Source organism: Aspergillus flavus, chromosome 1, assembly GCF_009017415.1.
Source record: "Aspergillus flavus chromosome 1, complete sequence".
Classification (NCBI taxonomy): Eukaryota; Fungi; Ascomycota; class Eurotiomycetes; order Eurotiales; family Aspergillaceae; genus Aspergillus; species Aspergillus flavus.
The window spans coordinates 4853759-4874263 of NC_092406.1; the positions used below are offsets into that span (position 1 = coordinate 4853759).

General features: G+C 48.4%; 7 protein-coding genes across 7 annotated transcripts; 1 reads left to right on the forward strand and 6 right to left on the reverse strand.

The window, feature by feature from the left end:
* Positions 1-18: 18 nt before the first annotated feature.
* Positions 19-3014, reverse strand: F9C07_1133494 (permease of the major facilitator superfamily). The gene is made up of 10 exons (XM_071507600.1): positions 2366-3014; positions 2141-2303; positions 1910-2070; positions 1755-1847; positions 1668-1697; positions 1250-1606; positions 1141-1194; positions 1023-1070; positions 649-966; positions 19-595 (listed from the first exon to the last, which is right to left on the reverse strand). The coding sequence occupies exons 1-10, from the start codon at positions 2376-2378 to the stop codon at positions 354-356; spliced, it is 1479 nt and encodes a 492-aa protein (XP_071365989.1). The 5' UTR covers positions 2379-3014; the 3' UTR covers positions 19-353.
* A 41-nt stretch (positions 3015-3055) lies between these two features.
* F9C07_1133277 (Peroxin-3) lies at positions 3056-6212 on the reverse strand. Its single transcript, XM_041287976.2, has 4 exons — positions 5293-6212; positions 4853-5205; positions 4395-4791; positions 3056-4338 (listed from the first exon to the last, which is right to left on the reverse strand). The coding sequence occupies exons 1-4, from the start codon at positions 5448-5450 to the stop codon at positions 3651-3653; spliced, it is 1596 nt and encodes a 531-aa protein (XP_041140284.1). The 5' UTR covers positions 5451-6212; the 3' UTR covers positions 3056-3650.
* A 194-nt stretch (positions 6213-6406) lies between these two features.
* F9C07_10867 (autophagy-related protein) lies at positions 6407-7188 on the forward strand (the record flags this gene model as incomplete). Its single annotated transcript, XM_041287985.1, has 3 exons — positions 6407-6485; positions 6578-6916; positions 7001-7188. 3 exons carry the CDS (start codon positions 6407-6409, stop codon positions 7186-7188), a joined length of 606 nt encoding a protein of 201 aa, XP_041140283.1.
* Positions 7189-7800: 612 nt separating this feature from the next.
* On the reverse strand, positions 7801-8887 carry F9C07_10868 (putative membrane biogenesis protein; the record flags this gene model as incomplete). The annotated part of the gene is made up of 6 exons (XM_041287975.1): positions 7801-7918; positions 7984-8041; positions 8123-8186; positions 8310-8318; positions 8379-8585; positions 8834-8887. The coding sequence occupies 6 exons, from the start codon at positions 8885-8887 to the stop codon at positions 7801-7803; spliced, it is 510 nt and encodes a 169-aa protein (XP_041140282.1).
* Positions 8888-9026: 139 nt separating this feature from the next.
* F9C07_2279932 (uncharacterized protein) lies at positions 9027-11788 on the reverse strand. Its single transcript, XM_071510405.1, has one exon. The coding sequence runs from the start codon at positions 11311-11313 to the stop codon at positions 9967-9969; it is 1347 nt and encodes a 448-aa protein (XP_071365990.1). The 5' UTR covers positions 11314-11788; the 3' UTR covers positions 9027-9966.
* F9C07_2279933 (superfamily II DNA/RNA helicase) lies at positions 11789-17390 on the reverse strand. Its single transcript, XM_071510406.1, has 4 exons — positions 16810-17390; positions 16479-16677; positions 12668-16404; positions 11789-12613 (listed from the first exon to the last, which is right to left on the reverse strand). Exons 1-4 carry the CDS (start codon positions 16900-16902, stop codon positions 12374-12376), a joined length of 4269 nt encoding a protein of 1422 aa, XP_071365991.1. The 5' UTR covers positions 16903-17390; the 3' UTR covers positions 11789-12373.
* Positions 17391-18201: 811 nt separating this feature from the next.
* F9C07_2140776 (lysophosphatidic acid acyltransferase) lies at positions 18202-20444 on the reverse strand. The gene is made up of 5 exons (XM_071509176.1): positions 19908-20444; positions 19678-19845; positions 19487-19602; positions 19151-19431; positions 18202-19090 (listed from the first exon to the last, which is right to left on the reverse strand). Exons 1-5 carry the CDS (start codon positions 20032-20034, stop codon positions 18502-18504), a joined length of 1281 nt encoding a protein of 426 aa, XP_071365992.1. The 5' UTR covers positions 20035-20444; the 3' UTR covers positions 18202-18501.
* Positions 20445-20505: the final 61 nt, after the last annotated feature.

Here is a 20505-nt window from a genome sequence, read left to right on the forward strand (position 1 = left end):
GCTTCTTGTGTGCGTCGTGGCTGACTCAGCGTCCCATGACGCTAAGGGTTCGCTAGTGCTGTCCTACCGTTGATTGGCTGGACATCGGCTTACCGAGAGGGCATTATGTCATCTACTATCTATGGAGTTCATTTTCTCTCTACTGCATATCCACTTTTAAATGTGATCTGTGATTGTAAAATTATGAAGAAAAAATTTCATTGCTCTTTAGGGAGAATAGACGAAGATCACATATTCATCATTGACCCATTTGTCTCTGCTGTATATGTGCCTGACGTAGCCTTGCATCGATCCTGTCACTCGCTAAGAGACATCTCAACATCTCTTTCAGATTCAACGATCAAAGAACAAGGCTAATAGCTATAGCGATAGTTTAACGCCATATCACCGCGTAGCTCTTGTTCTTCGTCACTGGGTATGGCCATGCCATCTGCGATTGCCTGATCACGGCGCCGGTTGTCATACCAGACGGCCGCGAAGTAGCCTATGCAACAGGCCGCCGAAAAGCTAAGGAAGGACACGCTGATGATATATCCTGGTCGGTATTCCGGTGCATCTTTTTTTAAGAAGGCGTACGTCGAGATGATACCACCAACTGCCGCTATATTAGCTACGATAAATAGGATTAAATCACCAAAATCCACTCACTATTTCCAAATCCAACTTGCCAGGCCGTTCCCACACTTCGCCTACGATGGCCTGCTAGGTTCATTGCAAACCAGCAAACAATGACCGGCATTGCACTGTAACAACCACATGTAACCATGAATAAAGCGCCGTACTGAATATTTCGACGAGCCTGCCCGTGTACATTCAACAAGATTCCAAAGCCAGCCATGGCAATTAGCATAGGCCCTATAGTAAAAGCAAACCGATGCCTGGTTCTATCAGAGAGAATGGCCACCAGCATGGAAAATCCCCAAGCGGCTGCCCATGGTGGAATCGAATACAGCTGAGTCTTGATTGCTAGAAATCAGGCTTAGTAGAGTGCAAGGTGCACAAGAAATAGCAGACAGACGTACCATCGTAGCCATAACTCTTGATAATGGTCGGCGCGAAGTAGGCATATCCTACGCGTTGTTAGCCACCGTGCTCCTCATCAGTTGAGATACACGTTAGAAGCATGTGCATCCGTCCTACCATATGCTGTGACAACCTGACCGAAGTACATCAAACCACCGATGAATATTTTGTCTGGAATACACAGTGAGCACCGCAACGATTTTGGCATGCTCACCATGTCACTCACAGTCTTTGAAGACCTCCAATACGTCGCGCCAGCCTATCTTAGCATCATGACCCGCGCTCCCCGAGTCTCTGGCTAGTTTTGCCCGGATGAATTGGCGCTCTTCATCGGTGAGCCATTTGACGTCTTCGGGGAAATCAGGAATAATAAAGAACCAGGCAAGCGAGACGACACAAGTGATCAGGCCTTCGATGATAAAGACCCAGCGCCAGCCTCGGTAGCCACGAGTACCATCCATCTTTCCAAGCCCGCTAGCCAGCAAGCCACCGAAGGCGCCCGCAAGTGTGGTTGAACTAAAGAAGAAACTGAACCTCTTCTGTGCCTCGCTCCGTTTATACCACATTCCCAAGAGATAGAAACCTGCATACGACTGTTGGTCATCGTTATATCGAGCGGGGATAAGGGAAATAACAGAACGTACAACCAGGGAACATGCCTGTCTCAAACATTCCTGGATAGGATTTGTCAGTTGATAAATGTTACACTGGCTAGAGGGTTGTCGACTTACCCAGAAACCACCGAGTTGTCATCAGCCCGCCCCAATTGGAGACTAGGCCTTGACAGATTGTAACCAGACCGAATAGAAACATACATCCCGTCACTAGAGTAGCCACCGGCCTTTCAGTTCATACCTCCTATACACGGTATATCGGGAATACCTACACCATACGTGGGGTCTCAACTTCTTAAGCAGGATATTGGATGGAATTTCGAAAATGATATATGGAACGAAGAATATAGTCAGTGCAGTATTGTAGTTCGTCCCGTCGACTATATTCAAGTCTTCTTGTAGGCCAAGGACTGCTGCGTTACTGATATTCACGCTGTTCACAAAGGGTAATGTAAGATAACTATTCAGTAGTTGCTCATAGAGAAAGCCAGTCAGACTCATACCGATCCAAGAATGCGAGAAGATACATAACACAGAGACAGGGCATAATGTGCCAATCGATTTTAGCCATAAGCTTGCGTTCTGTGGTATTCCTCAGCTGGGGAAGGTCGGTCGATTGCGAATCGACATGGCCCTCAATCTTGTCATCCTGCGGAGTGAGTTGCTCTGGTCGCGCGATTTGTAAGTCTCAGCATCATGCTCATGGTAAGGTGTTTTGCTCGCCATACCGTCGAACCCCATGATGTATGTATTTCTAGTACTCTTGAGTAACCGTTTATTGCGAATTCTCTCTCCGAGTTGTTTGCTCTAGGAAAGAACAGATAGGATGGTTGTTTTCGCTTACCTTCGGGGGATAGAGCGGGCTGACACAAAGTGAACGAAGGGATGACTTTGTATTCACCACTCGCAGTACACTGGGACTAATTGAACTGTAAGAGAAAGAATCGAGAACATAAACCACAAAGAAGAGAAAGACAGAAATACGGTAGAAGATCTAGGAAGTTTATTGCCAAATCATTCGGTCCGCATAATACAGCTCTTGTGCTCGGAAGGATCATGGGTACGAGTCACTCGGTGGTCATGAGTACCTAACTACTACTACCCTGCGAACCCGACTAAGTATGGTCAATTGAGATTGGCTGGATAAGATTTTTGCAGCCTGGGGAGCTTAACTCCATCCATGACATGCCACTTTAACTCCGGGGGTCCATTATAGCCTGGCCATTTTGCGAACCCCGGTCTCCGCGCTGAATTGAATATGCATGTCAACCACATGGTACGAAGTAATTTAAGGTTGTTCTTCTTTTTTTCCTTAATCACCCATTATATCACTGGAGATCGAGGTGACCAAGCCCCAATGTTATTCGTGACCCCATACGTATTGCCTTGCTGAAGACACTAGACTAAGCTACCTTCCCCGCAACTGAACTAGTAAACTAAGTAAAGGTCTGCTGGAGTCTGGAGACGATTACATAAACGACCTCCCCCACACTAGCATCAGTAATCAAAGGGACTAGAACATCAGTGGAGTGGGTGAGTGTTCGGCATTTATTGGCATCATATAAATAAACACAGGCATACTCCGGAGCAACCCGTTTGTTACCGATGGAAAGTCTAAACTTGTTACCCTTCGTTTACAATAGTTTAAACTCTCGCGGCTGTAAGTCCGCCATAGAGCGAAAATTGTCTTCCTTTAAGGATGATATCGTCTGCTGCAGCTCGCTCTTAAGTCCGTACTAGTTTGAGGGTGTTTTCTTTCTAACAATAGAATCCATAAGTCATTTGTATATGTGACATGCCCGTTCTACCATAATGTGGGTGCCACTGAAGTCGATAGAAGCATCTCTAAAACTATAACCGTGGTGAACACCGCCGTCATAGAAAGCTATGCTTTCATGGAAATGCACGGAAAATATCATACAAGAACTACATCTCCCAGAATTATCCAAGTCCGAGAAGAAGCACTGCGGATTGATAATGTCCGCCGCTGCCGGAAAGAAAATGCCTGCCTGGTTACGTAGCAGTCGATGGCTGCTCTTCCATTGCTTTCCCCCACGCCTTCTCAAATGCCGAATCCGCACCAGGCCCTGCCGTCGACGGCTGTTGAGCCTGATTGCGGTCATATCCATCATAGTCTTCCTTCTCGACCAACACCGTGTCCGAGCCAGGCGTCTCCTCTCCCGGAGACTCCATCTTCGTTCCAGACCCAATCAGCTCGAAATCAAAGTTAGAGCTATACACCACAGCTGCGAAGGCTTCCAACTCTCGCACACCTTGGTCCATCGCAGTTAGATAAAGATTTGGCGGGTTTGTACCATTGCCAATCACATGTGCTTGGCGGGCTAAAACCGCCAGAATGTTGGCTAACTTTGCCTTTGGCTCAGAGCTATCAGCTCCCGGGACAACCGTGGCAACTGAAGTAAATGACTGGGGAACGCTCCGTGGAGTTTGTGACGTCGACTTGAAGGCATCGGCGGTGCATTGATGGATTAATGTCTGGAAGCATTCGTTGTTCAGAAGCATCAAGACGCGCGTAAAGGTTGGTGATTCGATCAGGTCAGCCGTCTCATCCAATAGATGTCGCAACGTAGCTGCAGTTTGGGAGTTGGCAAGCTCCGTCACTCCAAGGACACCAGACTCCTCTAGTACTTTGTCCTCCTCTTCGCGAGGAGGGAGCAGATAAGACAGCCACTTCCTGTGTCTGCAGGAACGGTTAGTAAAAAGTTCGGTTGGCTATGGGGGTAAGAAGAAACATACTTTCTTTCCTCTTCAGTATACCCTTCCACTCTCTTTCGGACCTCCAGGAATAGCTCGGACAACCTGGCCAACGAGATATCCTCTCGAGGGTTAAGGGGGCCAAAGACCTCTGTAACGGCAGTCTGTACCTCGTTCATTAACTGCTTCCAGCCTCGGTGGAGCAACCACCAACTAAAGGCAAGATAGCGACGATTGGTCTCAAAATCATTTCCCAAAGTCTGTGTGAGGTCATCATCGTCATGGTCTTCCAGCCTGATCGTCGATTCGTTGGCAGGGGGGGTCGCCATAGAGATTACGCTGGAAAGATAGTTCCGACGGCCGAGAAGGTTGAGTTGGATTCGTGTAAAGATTGTCAACAGAGAAAGGGTATAGACTAGAGTGAAGGACCTGGTGATAGCTGTGACAAGCCTATGAGTTTCGGTTTCCGGGAGATAATATGTTTGGGATAGATGTCTTACAAGTGATTTTGACTTCATTCCAAAGCTGTGTCTTATTGCGTTTCGGTCGCGCCTCGCCATCGCCCTCAACGAAAGGTTCTCCCGGTTGGCTTGTGCGGACGAATCCATCGCTCTGAAAACTAGATAGACTCCGACGGTCATCCTCCGGTAAGCTGGGCGATACAGAGCTTAGATCTGATCCGGTCCCTTCCCCGGCGTTGAGCCGAGCTAACCTCTCTGCTCGCTTTCGTTGTAGCTCTTTCGTCAATTCCTCGACAGGAAGAGCGTCCAGAATATCTTCTGCAGCAGTCGGTAAGAGAGCGAGAACGGTATAGGTGCAATCGGTTTGGTTTTGTTCGAAACGTCGCCGTAAACTGAAGATTGCAACATTGGAGAATGATAGGTCAATTACCGTCTCCGAGCACACGAATACACCCGACAAGCAAAGGGAGGTTACTCACTTCTCCCGAGCGATTCGGTCACTGCTCATACGTTCCCGTGCTTCTGAAATTTTGGAGAGCACATATTGTCCTGCGAGGTAACCGGCTCCGATCATGCCAGCCCCGATCGCGAGACCCTTGCGATTGCGCCGGAACCAGCGCCTAGTAGCACCGATCATGGTGGAGCGGTCGGAGGTAAGCGGATAATCTCTCTCAAGGATATGAATCAATTCAGCTCATCATAAAGTATAAAGAAGAGGAATGGCAAAGCAGAGGCAAGCTAATGCCAGGGAATATAAAAGGGGAGAGGAGGTGAAGAAGGACCGATCATCAATGACAACAGCCGAGCGAGACGGTCGGGGAATGATAAAATCATGGCCAACCGTCTGGCGCGGCCTCGGCTAAAGTTCGATAGCAACGTGAAATCATGGGGTGGTGCTCTGATTGTCGGGGACGTATTAAATTGGAGAAGAGTCTTGGTTTCTTGTTAAAATAGAGCGTCAATACAATTTAATATACATAAATAAATAAGTCCATGTACATAATCCATAGTCCTTGAGCTGCTTCATCTACGATTATTGTATAATTCTATTTTCCATTTTTAAACAAGTTCATTGTACTCCGTAGGTAGGGTCAAATTGAGTAACGCTCAGGTACTCCAAAAGAGTTAAGGCACCGTTATCTTTCCGTCACTATCGGCGAGGGGCAACTCCTCCGCCGGAATGGTCACCGTCTCACTCCTGATCCACTGGTTCATTCTCTCCCAACTCTTCGGTGGTCTACATATTCATATCCTACTCCTCTGCTGGTTGACATACCTGAAATATTCCTAGAGAATCATGCATCCTCCGTGAATATCGCAGTCAAGTATCTCATACAACAATCTAGTCCGCATCCCTTACGTCGTTACGCCCTCAGCATCCGACATCGTCATCTTTCCGCCACTCCTCGACTGCTCGAATCCCCGTGAGAAAACGGTGACATCGCTCCGTTTTCACGGCCCAGCTCGCTGTGGTAGCTGGGTCGTCGTCAGAAACTCGCTATCACAAAATCATAGAGCAGCAAAAGGAGAACGGGATCCCCACCGTTCGTTTCAGATCCATCTCTTGCATCCCCAACACGAACGCGTTACGTTATGGAGCCCCGCAAAACCCCTCCAGAGTACTTCCTGGAGATCTTTGCAGACACCACTACCGTCCGGGACGTCTTGAAAGGTATATTATTCTATTAGAACATTTATTCGATCTGGCATGTTGTTCGTTAATAGTTCTCCTGGTATCTGTGACTGACACATCTTCTCCTTTAGGTGTTCTCAACCTAATCTTCTTTCACCGTTATTTCCCCTCTATCCGACCGACTACCTTTGATGTCCTAGACTTTACTCTCCCCGCTATTAACGATGAAGACCTCGAAACTCTGATTGAGTCACGTATCAGCGCCCTAGTCCGACAGCACTCCTCATCAGCTGCTAGCGCCCATGAAGGGGGCGGCGGTGTGCGCGGTCGGATCGCAGTAGAGTTCTACGAGAAGAAGCGCAGACGCTCCGGAATCTGGTTCGGTGGACTTGCTGGAAAAGGCGAGGAAGAAGTATGTTGGGAGGTGTGGAATCTGGATGTGACGATTGCCACTCCGCGGACAGAATCAGGTATGCATTTGGCACCTTAATATCGGCCCATACATGCACTCTGCAGCTTGTACAAATACATGTCAGTGCTGACTGCTCATGCAGAGCGCGCCAAAGTGCGCAAGGCGATGGAGAATATGCTTCAAAAAGCAGCCTTAAAGATTCTCGCCGTAGTCAACCGAGAAAAGGATCATATTCCGCCCATCACGACAAGTGATTCCAACCCATTCCCTTATAGGATTGTCCTAAACCCCCGGTCAGATGGCTGGCAGAATCGGTTTGGACTATACTGATATATAAGAAACCATTACATCTGTAAGGTTTCGCTGGGTCACATTACCTGTTTCCACCCCTCTTTTCTCTTTTTCTCACGCTCCAAAGATACATGCAGCTTGCATCCATATCTGTACATCTGGAGTTGTGGAGTAACGGTTCGATGTTACTCCGATACTGGGACTTTTCTGCAGCCTATCTTCCCGTGTATTATTACGTTCCACTGGCTCATATCACTTTACTGTTCGAGGTTCAACAAGCACGGATGCTAACCAATCCTGCGGAAAAGGACCCGGAATTGAAACAAATCAAATGGTGCTTCAGATTAACAAAGTGGCATCATCGCATCAAATACAACTATACCCGCGTTCGTGGAAAGAGGGCGTGGTTCCCCGCGTCTCACCCACCGCGCAAAACAAAGCAATTCTACTAATCATGACAAAATACCAAGACAGCTAGAATGACCCAAAACCGTCTGACTCAGGTCGAAGTGTCTTCTCACCTGACACTTTTTTCCTCGCCAGCGAATCTTCACTGGTTTCTTTATTTTCAAGTACCAAAACACTGAGACCGACCTGGCTCATGGCAACGCAGGACACACCGCGAATGCCATCTCACCTTGTACGGTCTATTTACTGGGCCTTGGTAGCAGCATCAGCCTGGGCGCGGAGGTTGGCCGAGGTGTTTCCGCCAGCGAAGAAGCGGCCAAAGACGGGCTGAATGAAAGAGTGGAAGACGACTTGGGCACCGCTGGAAAATTGGGTCAGCACATGTTCATGATCGTGTTCCTAGAAAAACAGAAAAAGAAAGCTTACTTGGTCTGGGGAAGAGCCATCCAGAGAACGAGGCCGAACTTGAAGATATAGTAGAAGGCTAGTTAAATTGGAGATCAGCACATTGTTTCCAGCAATTGCAAAAGCCACTGTAACCGAAGAACAAAAAGGGACTACTCACGGAACCAGTAAGGAGCATAGACAGCACTCTCAACGACGGCGAAGAAGGCGTAAACAACCCAGTACTATCCGATTCACATGTCAATCAGTCATGCCGATTCATACAAGGAAACCTATCACGTGCTCGGAGCACGGCCTACGGAAAAAGCGGTATAGATCAGAGGGAAAACAAGATCACAAGAACATACCGTCAACCACTACAGGAAGAGTCAGCATATTCGATCAGCGTCCAAGGTCAGATGAGAAGTAAGACGTACCTGTGTGTCATCGGCCTTGCCAGCGGTGAACAATGCGTTGAGAGAGTAGTAGCCAGGGATGATGAAGCCGGCCAGGTTAACAAGGAATTCACCGGCAATGTTGAAGAAAACCAGGAAGGTGTAAACACCGACCAGACCAAGGATCACGTAGACCTTGGGGACGGAGGTTTGACGCTCAAGGTTGTTGAGGACAGGGTACTTGGAAAGCTGTGGGACGAAACACACAAGAAATGTTTTGATTAGCCTTCCTCGATCCGAATACAAAGGGAAAATAAAACAGGAAAACAAAAAGACAAGCAACGGTCAATTGCCGCCAGTTCCACCAAATAAATGTGTTTGAAGAAGTCCGAAGTCAAAAAAGCAACAGAGAATCATCGTTATCGCCCCCGACACAAGCAATCAATGCCAACGCATTTCTTTCATACGAATATCAACACGCACAAACAAGGACTCACCTCCTTGTCAAGCTGAGCAATAGCGTGCTGAGCACGATCCTGGAAAGTAGCCATTATTGCTTTTTTTGAAAGAGCTGGACTTATTTATCGATTGAGGCTAACTGTCGGGGCTGGATGGAGGCTGACGAAAATGTTGAAGAAGAGAAAAGACGGGTCGTTATCAAGCTGAGGAAGTGAGACTTCGGAAGGACGATCTGGCGGTTACGGAGCGCAATGACCGCCATGACGACGGTGCGATGTGTCACGTGATTGGTCATGACGTCGAGCACACTAGAGGCGTTCTTCCGATACACGGATGACGTGACCTGGCTAAGCCACTAGGGTTTCATCTTTGCTCGTCGATCTTAGCAGTTGCGCACATGTAAGGCTATGCTAATGCCGAAGACTGCACATTTGCACCTGCGTCTAAAGGGGTTTCTCAGAAACATTAGTACGCAATTTGCCATGGTGATGGTGTTACACCCTCGGTACTGTACCTGTATTGTCTTGTCACACTGTGCATTCGCGATGACTAATCCCGACAGCCTCAGGCTGTTGCCTTCAGCCGCGAGATAAGGGATATTACGGAAAGCCCTAACGGGTCATAAACATATAGAATGTTCCAGTTACTACTCCTTATAACTTTGAACTACTGCAGTGCCTTGCTGGTGCCATCCTTCATCTGCACTGATTTATGGATGGAACGTATACACGATCCACTCTGGATGGAAGCGTACACTGTACACGCATGACTGAGCATATCCCAAGGAAACTCAAATCTCCTACATTCATCGAGCGCAAACTCAAAATCTGGGAGGAGACACCCGCCCTCGGAAACATGGGCAGCCACTGTATCTGTATCATCAACTTCAAAGACAAAAGTCCACACTAACGTTCCTGTAAACGATGCCATCTGCGGCCATCCAAGTCACACACGACTGACTAAAGGGTCCATTCCCTTGCGATGATATCTGTGTGAGAACTGGGAATTGACGGTACGGAAAAGAATTCCGCTTCGAAGTTTACAGCCCTACAATTCGGTGATGCTTAGTTAGTGCTTGGTATAATGAGCATGCGGTACTCGGTATATATCGCTAAGCGCCTTGTGCTGCGTCTAGTTTAATCGCCTGTTGTCAAGTAGGATTCACTCCTTTCTATGAGGTCCAATTAATGTATGCTGTCCGTGTGTGCCAACCCCCGTCCACCCCATCGGGTCTCGACAACAGTATAACCTGACACGGACTCGCCACAATTTCCTCAGGTAATATTGGGTCATATATGCGTTGCCGGTCTTCGGGTATTCTTTTCTCAATGGGCAGAGAGGATAGCTCGGCCTCTTCAGATTCCAGGACCAATTCTGCTACTTTGAAGAAGAGCCCCATGTCCCACATTCCCTCCCTTCTACGATAATCTGACAAAATCCGTATAGCTTTTCGTCGAATGATGGGATCACGACACTTTACCGCTGTGAACCACAATGGGGCAGTAATTCCAGATTCGAGGGAGAATCCATTCGCGGGAGACGGCTTTTCTTGATCAGGGCCCAGGCGAATTACTTCCTCCGCAAGACGAACGATTGTCTCAAAATCTGAACGGAAGTTGTCGAAGACCATCTGATCCGTTGCGAAACAAGCTCGCAGCCATATCAGCGAGACTTGATGATGGAGTCGGAGTGTAAGGGGTCCACGCTTGTCCAACGTTTTGGAGTTCCCCCTCCGCGCCATCATCTTGTTTAGTGCCATTGTCCAAGCATCGAACTCCTCCTTTATATCTTGTTGTTTCTGTCTCTGTTGTAGTCTTGTAGCATGACCTGGTGTCGAGACCTGAAGACTTAGACGCACGAATCTCAGGGCTTTATTCATTAGCCCGTCCAGGCAGTGTCTGGCTTCTTCAATGGTGCTGAACGAGATCTTTCCCTCTGTAGGAGGCAGTGCGCCTTTATGTCCAATAGTGAGGGGGGCTAGTGGGCGTCCAAAGAGAGATAGTTGCATATTTAACCGAAAGAATAAGTGGGATAGCTCCCTGTCAATATCCATGGACTGAGAAGTTGTATTTGCAAGATGACCCCGTTTGTGGAGAATGGTCGCCCCTGCTGCCAGGTGGTTCAACGCCTGTTTATTGTTCCCTCGCACAATTTCTAGGCACACAAATAAACCACATGTGATCAGCAACAAGTCAACCGACTGGGACTTTGGCACGGCGAGATGCCCCATTAGATACTGAATGGATTTGTTATACTGCTGGAGTACGAATTGCTCCCTAACACCCGCGTTTTCTGCTGATGGATTCAAGATGGCCCGTTCATGGGCAGCGCTGAGTGCAGCGATAGCATGTCTAATAGTCGGTTCCGACTGGCTGAGCTGCGGTAATTGGAAATTCCATAGCTGAGGGCTGAAGAAGCCAGAAAGAGCCCGTGACGTCTGCGAGCAGAACAAATCTACATACTGTCGCTCTTCCCTCGTTCCCGGACGGAGGATTAGGCGATGGTCAGGGCTCACCATTGACCAGGCGGGTCGCGAGTGACGATGTACTACTTTCGTGGGTAGTTGGTACTGAGAGGAAGTTTTGTAACCATCACATTTCCGGCCAGAGTTCTTACACTGGAAGCACTCCGGTTTCTCCTCGCCGCACTTGACATGCCGTATCCTGGGGTACGGTCAGTGGCGTATGAACGTTGATGTAACGAACAAAGACCCTCTTTGGTTGGGGGGAGGGGAAACCAACTTGCAAGTCTGGCACCCTGTTCTTGACCTGGATGCTTTTGTTTTTCTATCATGCATTGTTATAGTGTTCGAGAGGGCAGCAATTTAGACGAGGGCTCGGGAACCGAAGTCATTGTTGGAAGGGGGGCGGATGCCAATGTAACTGTTTATAGACGGGGCTAATGCATGGCTGTGCCACTCTAAGATTTAGGGTTGGCCACTCCCGATGTCGGTCGGGGCTGGTATATACTACATAGTATTAACCAAGTAAAGAATCACTTGCTAAGATCCATTTTACATTTTGCGCGCTCTTTTCATCTCAGTAAGGTACATTCAATTGCCCATTAGTACAACTATATGTAGATGTACGACTACCATGGTCTCAGGTAGGATAAAACACAAACATGAAAAGTGAAAGAAAAAAAGAATCCAATTACAGCCGATCTCATCATCATCTGAGACAAAAATTGAAAGGGTAAGTCAAGTCTCTCTAGTGATGGGAAGGCGATAGCATCCCGGCACGACAGGCAAAGGTAATAAATAGACAACAAAAAGTGAGAAGACAAAATCTGTATCTGATCAGTTTATCGACCACTGAATACACTGGAGAAGGCGGGGTTAAATGTGAAAGAATAAACGAAAAGAAAACCATAAATGAAATCAATCGCTCGTCTTCAGTAGAGCAGAGCATGCGCCATCAACCATCATCCATCACCAAGTCACATAACGCCGTCCAAAGCCGGATGGGTACATGTCAAGAAAAGATCAAAATAGCAAAATGCGTTGTGAGGGGGAAATGTCTCTCCCCTGTACTTAATGAACAGAGTCAAGCAAGCCAGGACGAAGGTTTATGCAAAGATTACTCCTCAGTTATTCCAGTCTGTGGGGTTCCGTTGGCGGCTCCTGTACTGTCCCGATTACCACTGTTGAATGTAAGCTTTAGTTTCGGTTGGCCGGGGGTGGTGACAGTGCTAGGAGTCTCGACGCTGGGGGTTGCCGCGAGAGACTGATCTTGACCAACAGGCGCTCCCTGGTCGTCATAGTTGGCAAATTGCGGGTAGCCCTCGGTCTCTCTCTTCAGTTCACTCAGGCATTTTGCCTACTCAGTGTCAGTACTAGTCCACGCACATGACTCATCAACGCGGCGACCTACCTCAATATCATTCGCATCTTGGAACAGGATGCTGCCATCTTCATTATAGGTTCGAGCATTTTGACAGAGGAGATGGATATCATTCCTGAAGTCCTTCAAGTTTTGGTATTCGTCACGGTTAATCTTCTTTCGGATCATTTCCATAGCAATCGGACTCTGGATGATCATGTAGTAGTCTGGGTATTGCGACTTCGGAGGGGGCTTCATGAATGGCTCGATTATAGACCGCGTAACTGGTCCATCTTCACTATCCGAGGAATCGGCGGGTAACTCCTGCTCCATGTCCATCAACGCTTGATATGTACTATTGAGTATGCGTTGGAGTATAGCGCGATCCTCTGGGCTCAAGGTCTCCACAGGCTTAGCCTGCCTACCCCTCTTACGTTTCGGCTGAGGCGTCTCTTCCACAAGCTCTTCTGCCTTGCGTTTCGGCGCAGGGCCTCTGCGACCCCGCTTCTTAGGCTGTGGTGTTTCAGAGCTTTCACGAGACGGCTCAGGTGAAGAGTCACCAACCACCTTCCGTTGACGTCGCTCCTTGTTGACCCGGCGACGCTCAACTCTAGCCTCCTTTCTAGCGATAGCATCTTCGATTGTGTCATCGTCGGCATCCACGGCCATAAGCCATTGCTCTTCAGTGAGACCATCGTCGTACCGAGTAACCTTGCGCTCACGTGCACCACGACCAGCCATCTCAACCTCAACTTCTTCCGTAACAGGGTTCTCCTCAGAGACATAAATGTCAGGAAGTTCTTCCTCGCACATCAAACGTGGCAGCGGGTGGCCGGGTCCGTAAGGGTCTCTTGTTGGTCTTTCCTTGTCGAGGCGCTGGAATACAAGCAGCTCTTCATCAGACCTTGCCATGATATCATTCAAGTCATCATCATCCATTTCCTCCTGTTCATTGATCTGATCAGCGGCCTCGGCGGTTTCGAGGAGTGTCCGTAGCAAGGCTTCTCGTTCTTCATTAGTAGACTTGTTGTCGAACTTTCCTGCCTGAATGACCTTGCCATCCATGTCGAGCTTGAACTGCGCACGTTCAAGAATCTTCTCTTCAACGGAATTGGAGCTTATCAAACGAAGGATACGAACTTCATTCTTTTGACCAATACGATGCGCACGGTCTTGAGCTTGCAGATCTTGGTGGGGGTTCCAATCGGAATCGAAGATAATGACAGTGTCTGCAGACTGAAGGTTAAGACCGAGACCACCCGCACGTGTGGAGAGCAAGAAGCAGAAGTACTCCGAATTCTCAGCGTTGAAAAGTTTCAGGAGATCGGAGCGATCGTCAGACTTAGTGGAACCGTCAAGACGGAGATACTTCATTCCACGAAGGCGCAAGAAATCCTCCATGATGTTCATGATCTGAGTCATCTGGAAGAACATCAAGACGCGGTGACCAGTGGCCCGGAACTTGGGCAGGATTCTGTCCAGTAGTTCGAATTTACCTGACGTACGCCAAAGTAGATCGTTGGTTCCTCGCCCAGGGTTCATTTGATCCTCTACAGGCTCAAAGACGAAAGGATGGTTGCAAAGTTTTCTCAGCTGCATCAACATGTTGCTCAGACCGCGCATGCCAGTCTTTCCTCCCTTTCCATCGCTAACAGCCATTTTGTTATGCGTCACAAGCTGCTTGTACAGCTTGGCCTGCAAGGCAGAGAATCGGCACTTGATAACCCTTTCTTGCTTATCTGGTAGATCTTTCTCGACATCCTTCTTGAGACGCCGGAGCAAGAAGGGACGAAGAACCTTGTGCAGGCGGCGGATGACCAGCAACTGTTCTTCTTCGGACAGCTCCATTCGATCCTGGCCTCCAGTGTTGGCGAATGGAGTATTGAACCACTCATCGAACGATTTCACAGATTTGAAGATGTTCGGCAAAACGAAATTCAGAAGTGCCCACAATTCTGGTAAATTGTTTTGCAAGGGGGTACCGGTCAGAATCAAACGATAGCGGCTGGTGTAGTATTGTGATAGAGTACTGCTCAGCTTCGACTGCGTGTTTTTCATGCGGTGGCCCTCATCAACGATCATGTGGTTCCACTTGACCTTGCTCAAAATCGGTCGATCTTTGATAATGTATTCGTAGGTAGTCAATAAAACCTGGAAATTTCCCCAGCGAATCTGCTGCTGCTGTTGCTTACGCGCGTTCGGGGGACCCTTGTAAACAACTCTCGCAACAGACGGGGCCCATTTCTCAAACTCCAAGTTCCAATTGGTGAGGGTACTGAGAGGTACAATGACAAGGAACGGGCCATTGTTCTTCTTCTTCTCAATGATGTAGGTGATCAAACTAATGGTCTGAATGGTCTTTCCTAGACCCATCTCGTCTGCCAAAATACCATTGAGGTTGTTGTTATAAAGTGAAATCATCCATTGCAGACCCTTCATCTGGTACTCCTTGAGCGTGCCGCCAACGAGGATAGTAGGCTGCTCAAGGACAGCTTCTTTTATTCTATGGGCGACAGCATAGTAATCAATCTTGCGTCTTCCGCCAGTTTCGTCGTCAGTTCCGGATCCAACATCTTCTTCCTCTTCTTCTTCTTCGTCGTAGAACTGATCATCCTCGCCATATCGTTCGGCCAGGCTACGTTGTTGTTCTCTAACCGAAGCGGCAAGCTGTTTAAGGAAGTTGTCGGTCTGTTTGAGCAGATGAGAGATACGTGAATCTTTAGCTTGTCCCAAGAGTTTCAAGTAGGTCTCCTCATCGTTAGCCTTAAGAGCCTGGAGACGCTGCTTGGCAGTGCGCTCGACACGCTTCTGCTCTTCACGCTCCATGTGCTGGTGGTGTTGAAGCATCATACGACCCAATTTCTGCATACGAGTGCGCTGTTGGTTTGCAGCATTCTGAAGCTCGGCGCCATGGTTAAGGATGGCTTGGAGTTGATCGTATTGCTTCCTCTTCTCCCTGGTCTCACGAGCATCACGCTGTTGTTTCTCCAACTTCTCGGTAATTCTAGCCTCACGCAATGACTGCTTCTTCATACGGCGATGGTTAGAACGGTTCGCAGTCATTCCTAGATTATCGAAGTGAAACATCTCGTTCTGTATTTGCTTTCGGAACATCCGTTGCTTAGGAAGGAGATTGAGCATTTTGTATTCAATGAGGGCCTTCAACTTCAACGAGTCATCGCCTGTTGCGGTATCGCTCCGGCTTGTATCCCATACGCCTATATTAGCAGGCAGCTCAGCCAATTCCGCTTTCCTGGCGTTAATCTTATTATACAGAACCAACTCTCTTTCCTCGCGCACCTGTTCCAGATCAATACCGGGTGGCATTAAGGCAGGGATGCGCGTACGATATGCGCGGGAAGCGTGGTCGGAAAAGCTGATGGTTTTGGGAACTGAATCATAGGGCGATTGAAATGTTTCATAGAAATCTTTAGATTGAGGTGAAGTCTCTGTCGTAATAGCAGGCTGTTCAGTCTTGTTTTGGGATACACTTTCCAGGATGTTCTCTGCTGCCGTCACACTGTCTGAGGGCGCCGGTGTTTGCTGTTTCTTAGATGCGAACAGTTGTTCCTGAACACGAGGTGGGATTGAGAGATTCTTTGACAGCCACTTGAAAGCGACAATCTGATTTCTAAGCGTGGCCAGCTGCTCAGCCGAAAAACTACCACTAGCAACAGGCGCTCCCTTCTGAGAGGCAGACTGCCCTAGGGCTTGCTGCTGACTACCTGCTTGGGTGGAAGTGCCATCCTGAATGGCACCGGTACCAGAAGACACTGAGTTCGTTCGACCTGGATTGCCAATGACTAGGTTAGATAAGGATTCTAGCCGGTGCACGGAGAAAGGTTTAGAGCGGTAGGCTTACGATTGAGACCATTGGTGGCAGCAGAGTCTGGGCCGGCACCGTTCATTTGTTGACGCTGTTGCGCCTGGAGCTGCTGCTGTGCAACTTGTCTTTGCTTCTGGAAAAACTGCTGTCGCTGAACGGCCGAAAGAAGGTGCTGGGCTTTCAGGAACTCGGGGTCATCATGGCGGACACCTTGCTCTTGCATCTGCTTGTACTTCTATGCGACTGTCAGAGAAATCAATTGAAGTAGACATTGCCAAAGATAATTGGTAAGGGTGAGGAAAGAAAAGAACAAAACAATGAGTAGGGGGTAGGCGCCCAGTGCGAAAAAATTGACAAGGCGACGTACCTGGAAAACCTCTTGAATATGCTGCTGCGTCAAATTTGGCGGCAAGCTCATGTTCCCAGTCGCCATGTTTGGTGCTGACTGGAGGGAAGCCATGATTTAGCGCGTAGTTTTACTGTTCATAGACGGAGTAAACAAGTTGGGTTGACCTAGATGCGACAAGATCCGCGACCAAGCAGCTAAGGTAACACGTGGAAAACGAAGGTGGTAAGAGTGAACGATAATTCGTAGCTATAGGGCGAGAAAGCGCGCCAATTTGCAGACGTGGAGGAGCGGCGGGCGCCTTGTATCGATGGATGCGACTGATAGCGGCCTGTATCTAGACCTTGGCGACAAGTTTCGTGATGTTTTGGGGTGGGAAGATACAGGGCGGTAGGCGACCGATCGGAAAGAACCAGTAATAAGGGAAGGGGGGTGGCCCAACGCGATGCTAAATGGGTGATGGAGACCCCAAATGGAGGGGTCGCGCTGAAAAGGGCGCGTGGAAGGCCTGTATGGATGAAATGGAGATGGAGGGGACGGGGCTTTCGCGACTTTCCGTGCTGGTCGGGGAAACTGGCTGTGCTCAGCCTTTGGCTGTAACGAGGAGAGGTAGGCGGCGAGACGTTGGAAGAAGATTTCGTGCCGCCTGCACGTGATGTAGTGCTGACTCATCCGTCCCGACGGTCGTGTTCGGGCTTTGAATGAGGCAAATAGGAAGGCGCCGGTTAGTTACTGGTTTGAGCTTCAGCTATCCTTGGTTTGGACTAGTCCATCACAGGTACTAACACGGGCATCGTATCGTAGTATCAGAGATGGCTTAGGTATCAGTACAACAAGATATCAAGCATTTCTAGGCGAGAATATGGCGAGTTATTCATGCAATACGTTCGTCTATTGGAGTATCAGCTTAATGGGTTTCTTGCTCACTTTCAGTGTACTCAAGCTGCGGGCGTAACGCGTATTATATATAAAATGAGACTTCCATTCAATTTCTCTCTATACCAAACCAAACGTGAGATCTACTACAGTCCATTACCAAGTGAACCGAATGGCTATAATCGATAATGGCAGTTGATCGAATCATCTACACTGTCACCTAACTCAACGATGCATGCAAAGCATAGTTCCTAGCTTGAAGTTCATTCAGTCTGTCGAGGCCCAGATTGTCACAGAACCTCGAACGACTGGCCACCAAGCGGGTTTGTTGGTGAGCACCAGACTTGTAGACAACCCGGTTATCCAGAGGAATTCAGTGCAAGCTGGGTTGTGTGGTCCTTGGGGTGAACGGATAATGAGATCGACTGAGATATATATATCACTCCTCAAGCAAATCCCACGAGTTCCCAGATTTTACATTATATCTTCACCTTCTTAAATCTACATACCAAAGCCTCGACACAGTTGGCGCCGACAATACAAATTGTACGTTTAAACTATTCATAAAATAATAGACGATATAGTTTATCTAGAGCTTAAACAAAGGTTTATTGAGAGCATCTTTGCACAACTATAAATACAAATGCTGCCGCATACTACTACATGCCAATGATTATCATCAGTAGCAAACTGATCATCTACTGCCACTCACCGCTGGAAAGTGGATAATAGCCATGATCTCAAAAGCATCGCAAGATGAAAATGCCATGACAACCTATTGCAATCTATCCACCGTAACCCCCCAGAAAACCCTGTGATGATTACTGTGAGGGGACCCTATGCCTCACCAGCATTGAGTATAGGTTTTTTCATAGGCGGTGGTGGTGGCGGCGGCTTCTTCGCGCGCGAAGGTGGAGGGGGTGGAGGTGCTTTCTTCTGTATCGCAGCCCCGTTCAATGTCGTCGAACTACTTCTTCTCGTGACACCTCCGAAAGGCGACACCGGGGAATCAGACCGCCCCTGGTACAATCTATCGGGGCTAGTGCCAGATCGCGGGCTGGCATCCTCCGAAGGATCGGCGGCCATCCGAGCCAGGACGCTGTTCCTGCCCGTAATAAAATTCTCGCTAGGCGCTCGAGATGGTCGAGGACTTGAGCTATACGTTTGTTCCTGTCGTAATTGTGCTGGGCTTTCGAACGTGGAAGTCCTACCGAGGAATGGTCTCTGCGGTACAGGCTCCGGGACATAGACTTCTCTCGAGTCCCCCACATCGGACGGAGACCTGCTTGTCCGAATGATAGGGCGCAGTTCTGCCGAGTTGCTAAGTTCCTCGTGCAAGGGTTCGTAGCGCTCCTGGTACGAATGGGCTGTGCTAGCACGGGCACGACCAGGGCGCCGACCACTTGAACTTTGTGTCTGAGATTGCCTGTCACGGAATAATTAATATACTTGTGAAAGGCGTTTCCTTGCGTCAACAGTTACTCACCGGCTAGGCCAATCATTCTTGAGTTGGAGAAGCACTTCTCTGCACTTCTCGTGGTAGTTCAATTGCGCTTCCAAAAACGCTTCCAAATCCGCAATACTCTCTACTTCACCTTCTTTGATGTCCTGCATCCGGCGGTATACATCATCGTTGGCCTCCTCATATTTAGCCTTCTGGGTCCGAAGTTCTTCCTCTGCGCGAAAATCCTCCTTCTTTGCTTTCTGCATTTTGGACAACGAAGTGTCAAAAGCTAACCGCCGGCTGTCGAGTTTCCTACGGGCATTCTATATATTCCATTAGGCATGTTGCAGCGATATCTGGTTAATGTGATGAATTTACCTGGTACTGCTTCATTTGTGCCAAGGACCGATCCAGGGACTCAAGCCAGCTTGAGTTCGCCTCTGCGATATACGACTCCTGAAGGCGAGCAATGCGCTCCTCTGTCCGTCCGAATTCTGTGCAATAGAGAATGGAATTGTCAGACACGTGGATTCCTGGGAGATCGAGGAGGGTCACGAGCGATAACGTACTTGTCAGGCAACGACCGTAGTCAGAATGGGCGTCATAGTCCTCGCCATGGCTGACCATGCTAGTGCCCAAATGACCAATTGGTAATGTCTTCTCTTTGTCATCACCTTCGCTGCGCTTCGAGACGGCTTTGACGTAGGCAACCATGGACTTGTGAAGGCGATCGAGACCTTGACGAAAAGTCAGTCATTGAACGAATCTTTTCAGTTTTGGTATATATCGACGGACTCACCTTCGTTCCGCACGGACATTTCTGTCTCCATGGCTTTGAAATCATCCGAGAGATTAGTTTTGATCTCACCGCCCATTCTTTCCCCCGCCCATTGCTTGAAGCGATCGAACTTCCTGTTGACGTTCATTGTGACTGAGTATAGTAGTAAGTGATAGGATCAGATGAACGGAAGAGAGGTATAAACGAATTGGAGATAAAAGTTAGATGATCTGGCCAGCAGATTGGCGAAAATAGAAAAGAAAAATAAAGAGACAAAAAAGAAAAAAACTGGCCGAGCGCAGATGGGCACGAGACGTTAAAAACGATCTTCCCCGCGGTGATCTATGGATAGAGAAGTGAAGAGAACAGAACAATGTGAATTGTCGCTGGTGGAAGCAGGTCAATGACCAGCGAATCTCAATCGGCGTACAAAGATCTATCCTGTAGCTAAAGAAAGGGGAAGGGAGACAGAGGGGAGGGAAGGGGGGAAAGTGGAAGGTGGAAAGAAAGGATGCGACACCAAGTGGGTGGGAGAGGATGCTCAGGGATTAAGAGGTATCCGATGGAATGTTACTACTATTATTTTACCTATTATACCTAAGTTTCGTGATTCAATGGT

Bases quoted from the DNA above. Each gene is read 5' to 3' on its own strand.
- F9C07_1133494 (XM_071507600.1), bottom strand. The intron at 2,071-2,140 runs GTATGAGTCTGA...CTTTGTGAACAG, and splicing joins CTTCTCGCATTCTTGGATCG to CGTGAATATCAGTAACGCAG. The intron at 1,195-1,249 runs GTGAGTGACATG...TGTGTATTCCAG, and splicing joins ATTGGAGGTCTTCAAAGACT to ACAAAATATTCATCGGTGGT.
- F9C07_1133277 (XM_041287976.2), bottom strand. From the start codon at position 5,450: ATGATCGGTGCTACTAGGCGCTGGTTCCGGCGCAATCGCAAGGGTCTC. The intron at 4,792-4,852 runs GTAAGACATCTA...GGCTTGTCACAG, and splicing joins GAATGAAGTCAAAATCACTT to CTATCACCAGGTCCTTCACT. The intron at 4,339-4,394 runs GTATGTTTCTTC...CCGTTCCTGCAG, and splicing joins TATACTGAAGAGGAAAGAAA to ACACAGGAAGTGGCTGTCTT.
- F9C07_2279932 (XM_071510405.1), bottom strand. From the start codon at position 11,313: ATGGTGAGCCCTGACCATCGCCTAATCCTCCGTCCGGGAACGAGGGAA.
- F9C07_2279933 (XM_071510406.1), bottom strand. From the start codon at position 16,902: ATGGCTTCCCTCCAGTCAGCACCAAACATGGCGACTGGGAACATGAGC. The intron at 16,405-16,478 runs GTAAGCCTACCG...TTGGCAATCCAG, and splicing joins TGCCACCAATGGTCTCAATC to GTCGAACGAACTCAGTGTCT. The intron at 12,614-12,667 runs GTAGGTCGCCGC...GACACTGAGTAG, and splicing joins AAGATGCGAATGATATTGAG to GCAAAATGCCTGAGTGAACT.
- F9C07_2140776 (XM_071509176.1), bottom strand. From the start codon at position 20,034: ATGAACGTCAACAGGAAGTTCGATCGCTTCAAGCAATGGGCGGGGGAA. The intron at 19,846-19,907 runs GTGAGTCCGTCG...CTTTTCGTCAAG, and splicing joins AATGTCCGTGCGGAACGAAG to GTCTCGATCGCCTTCACAAG. The intron at 19,603-19,677 runs GTACGTTATCGC...TCTATTGCACAG, and splicing joins CTACGGTCGTTGCCTGACAA to AATTCGGACGGACAGAGGAG.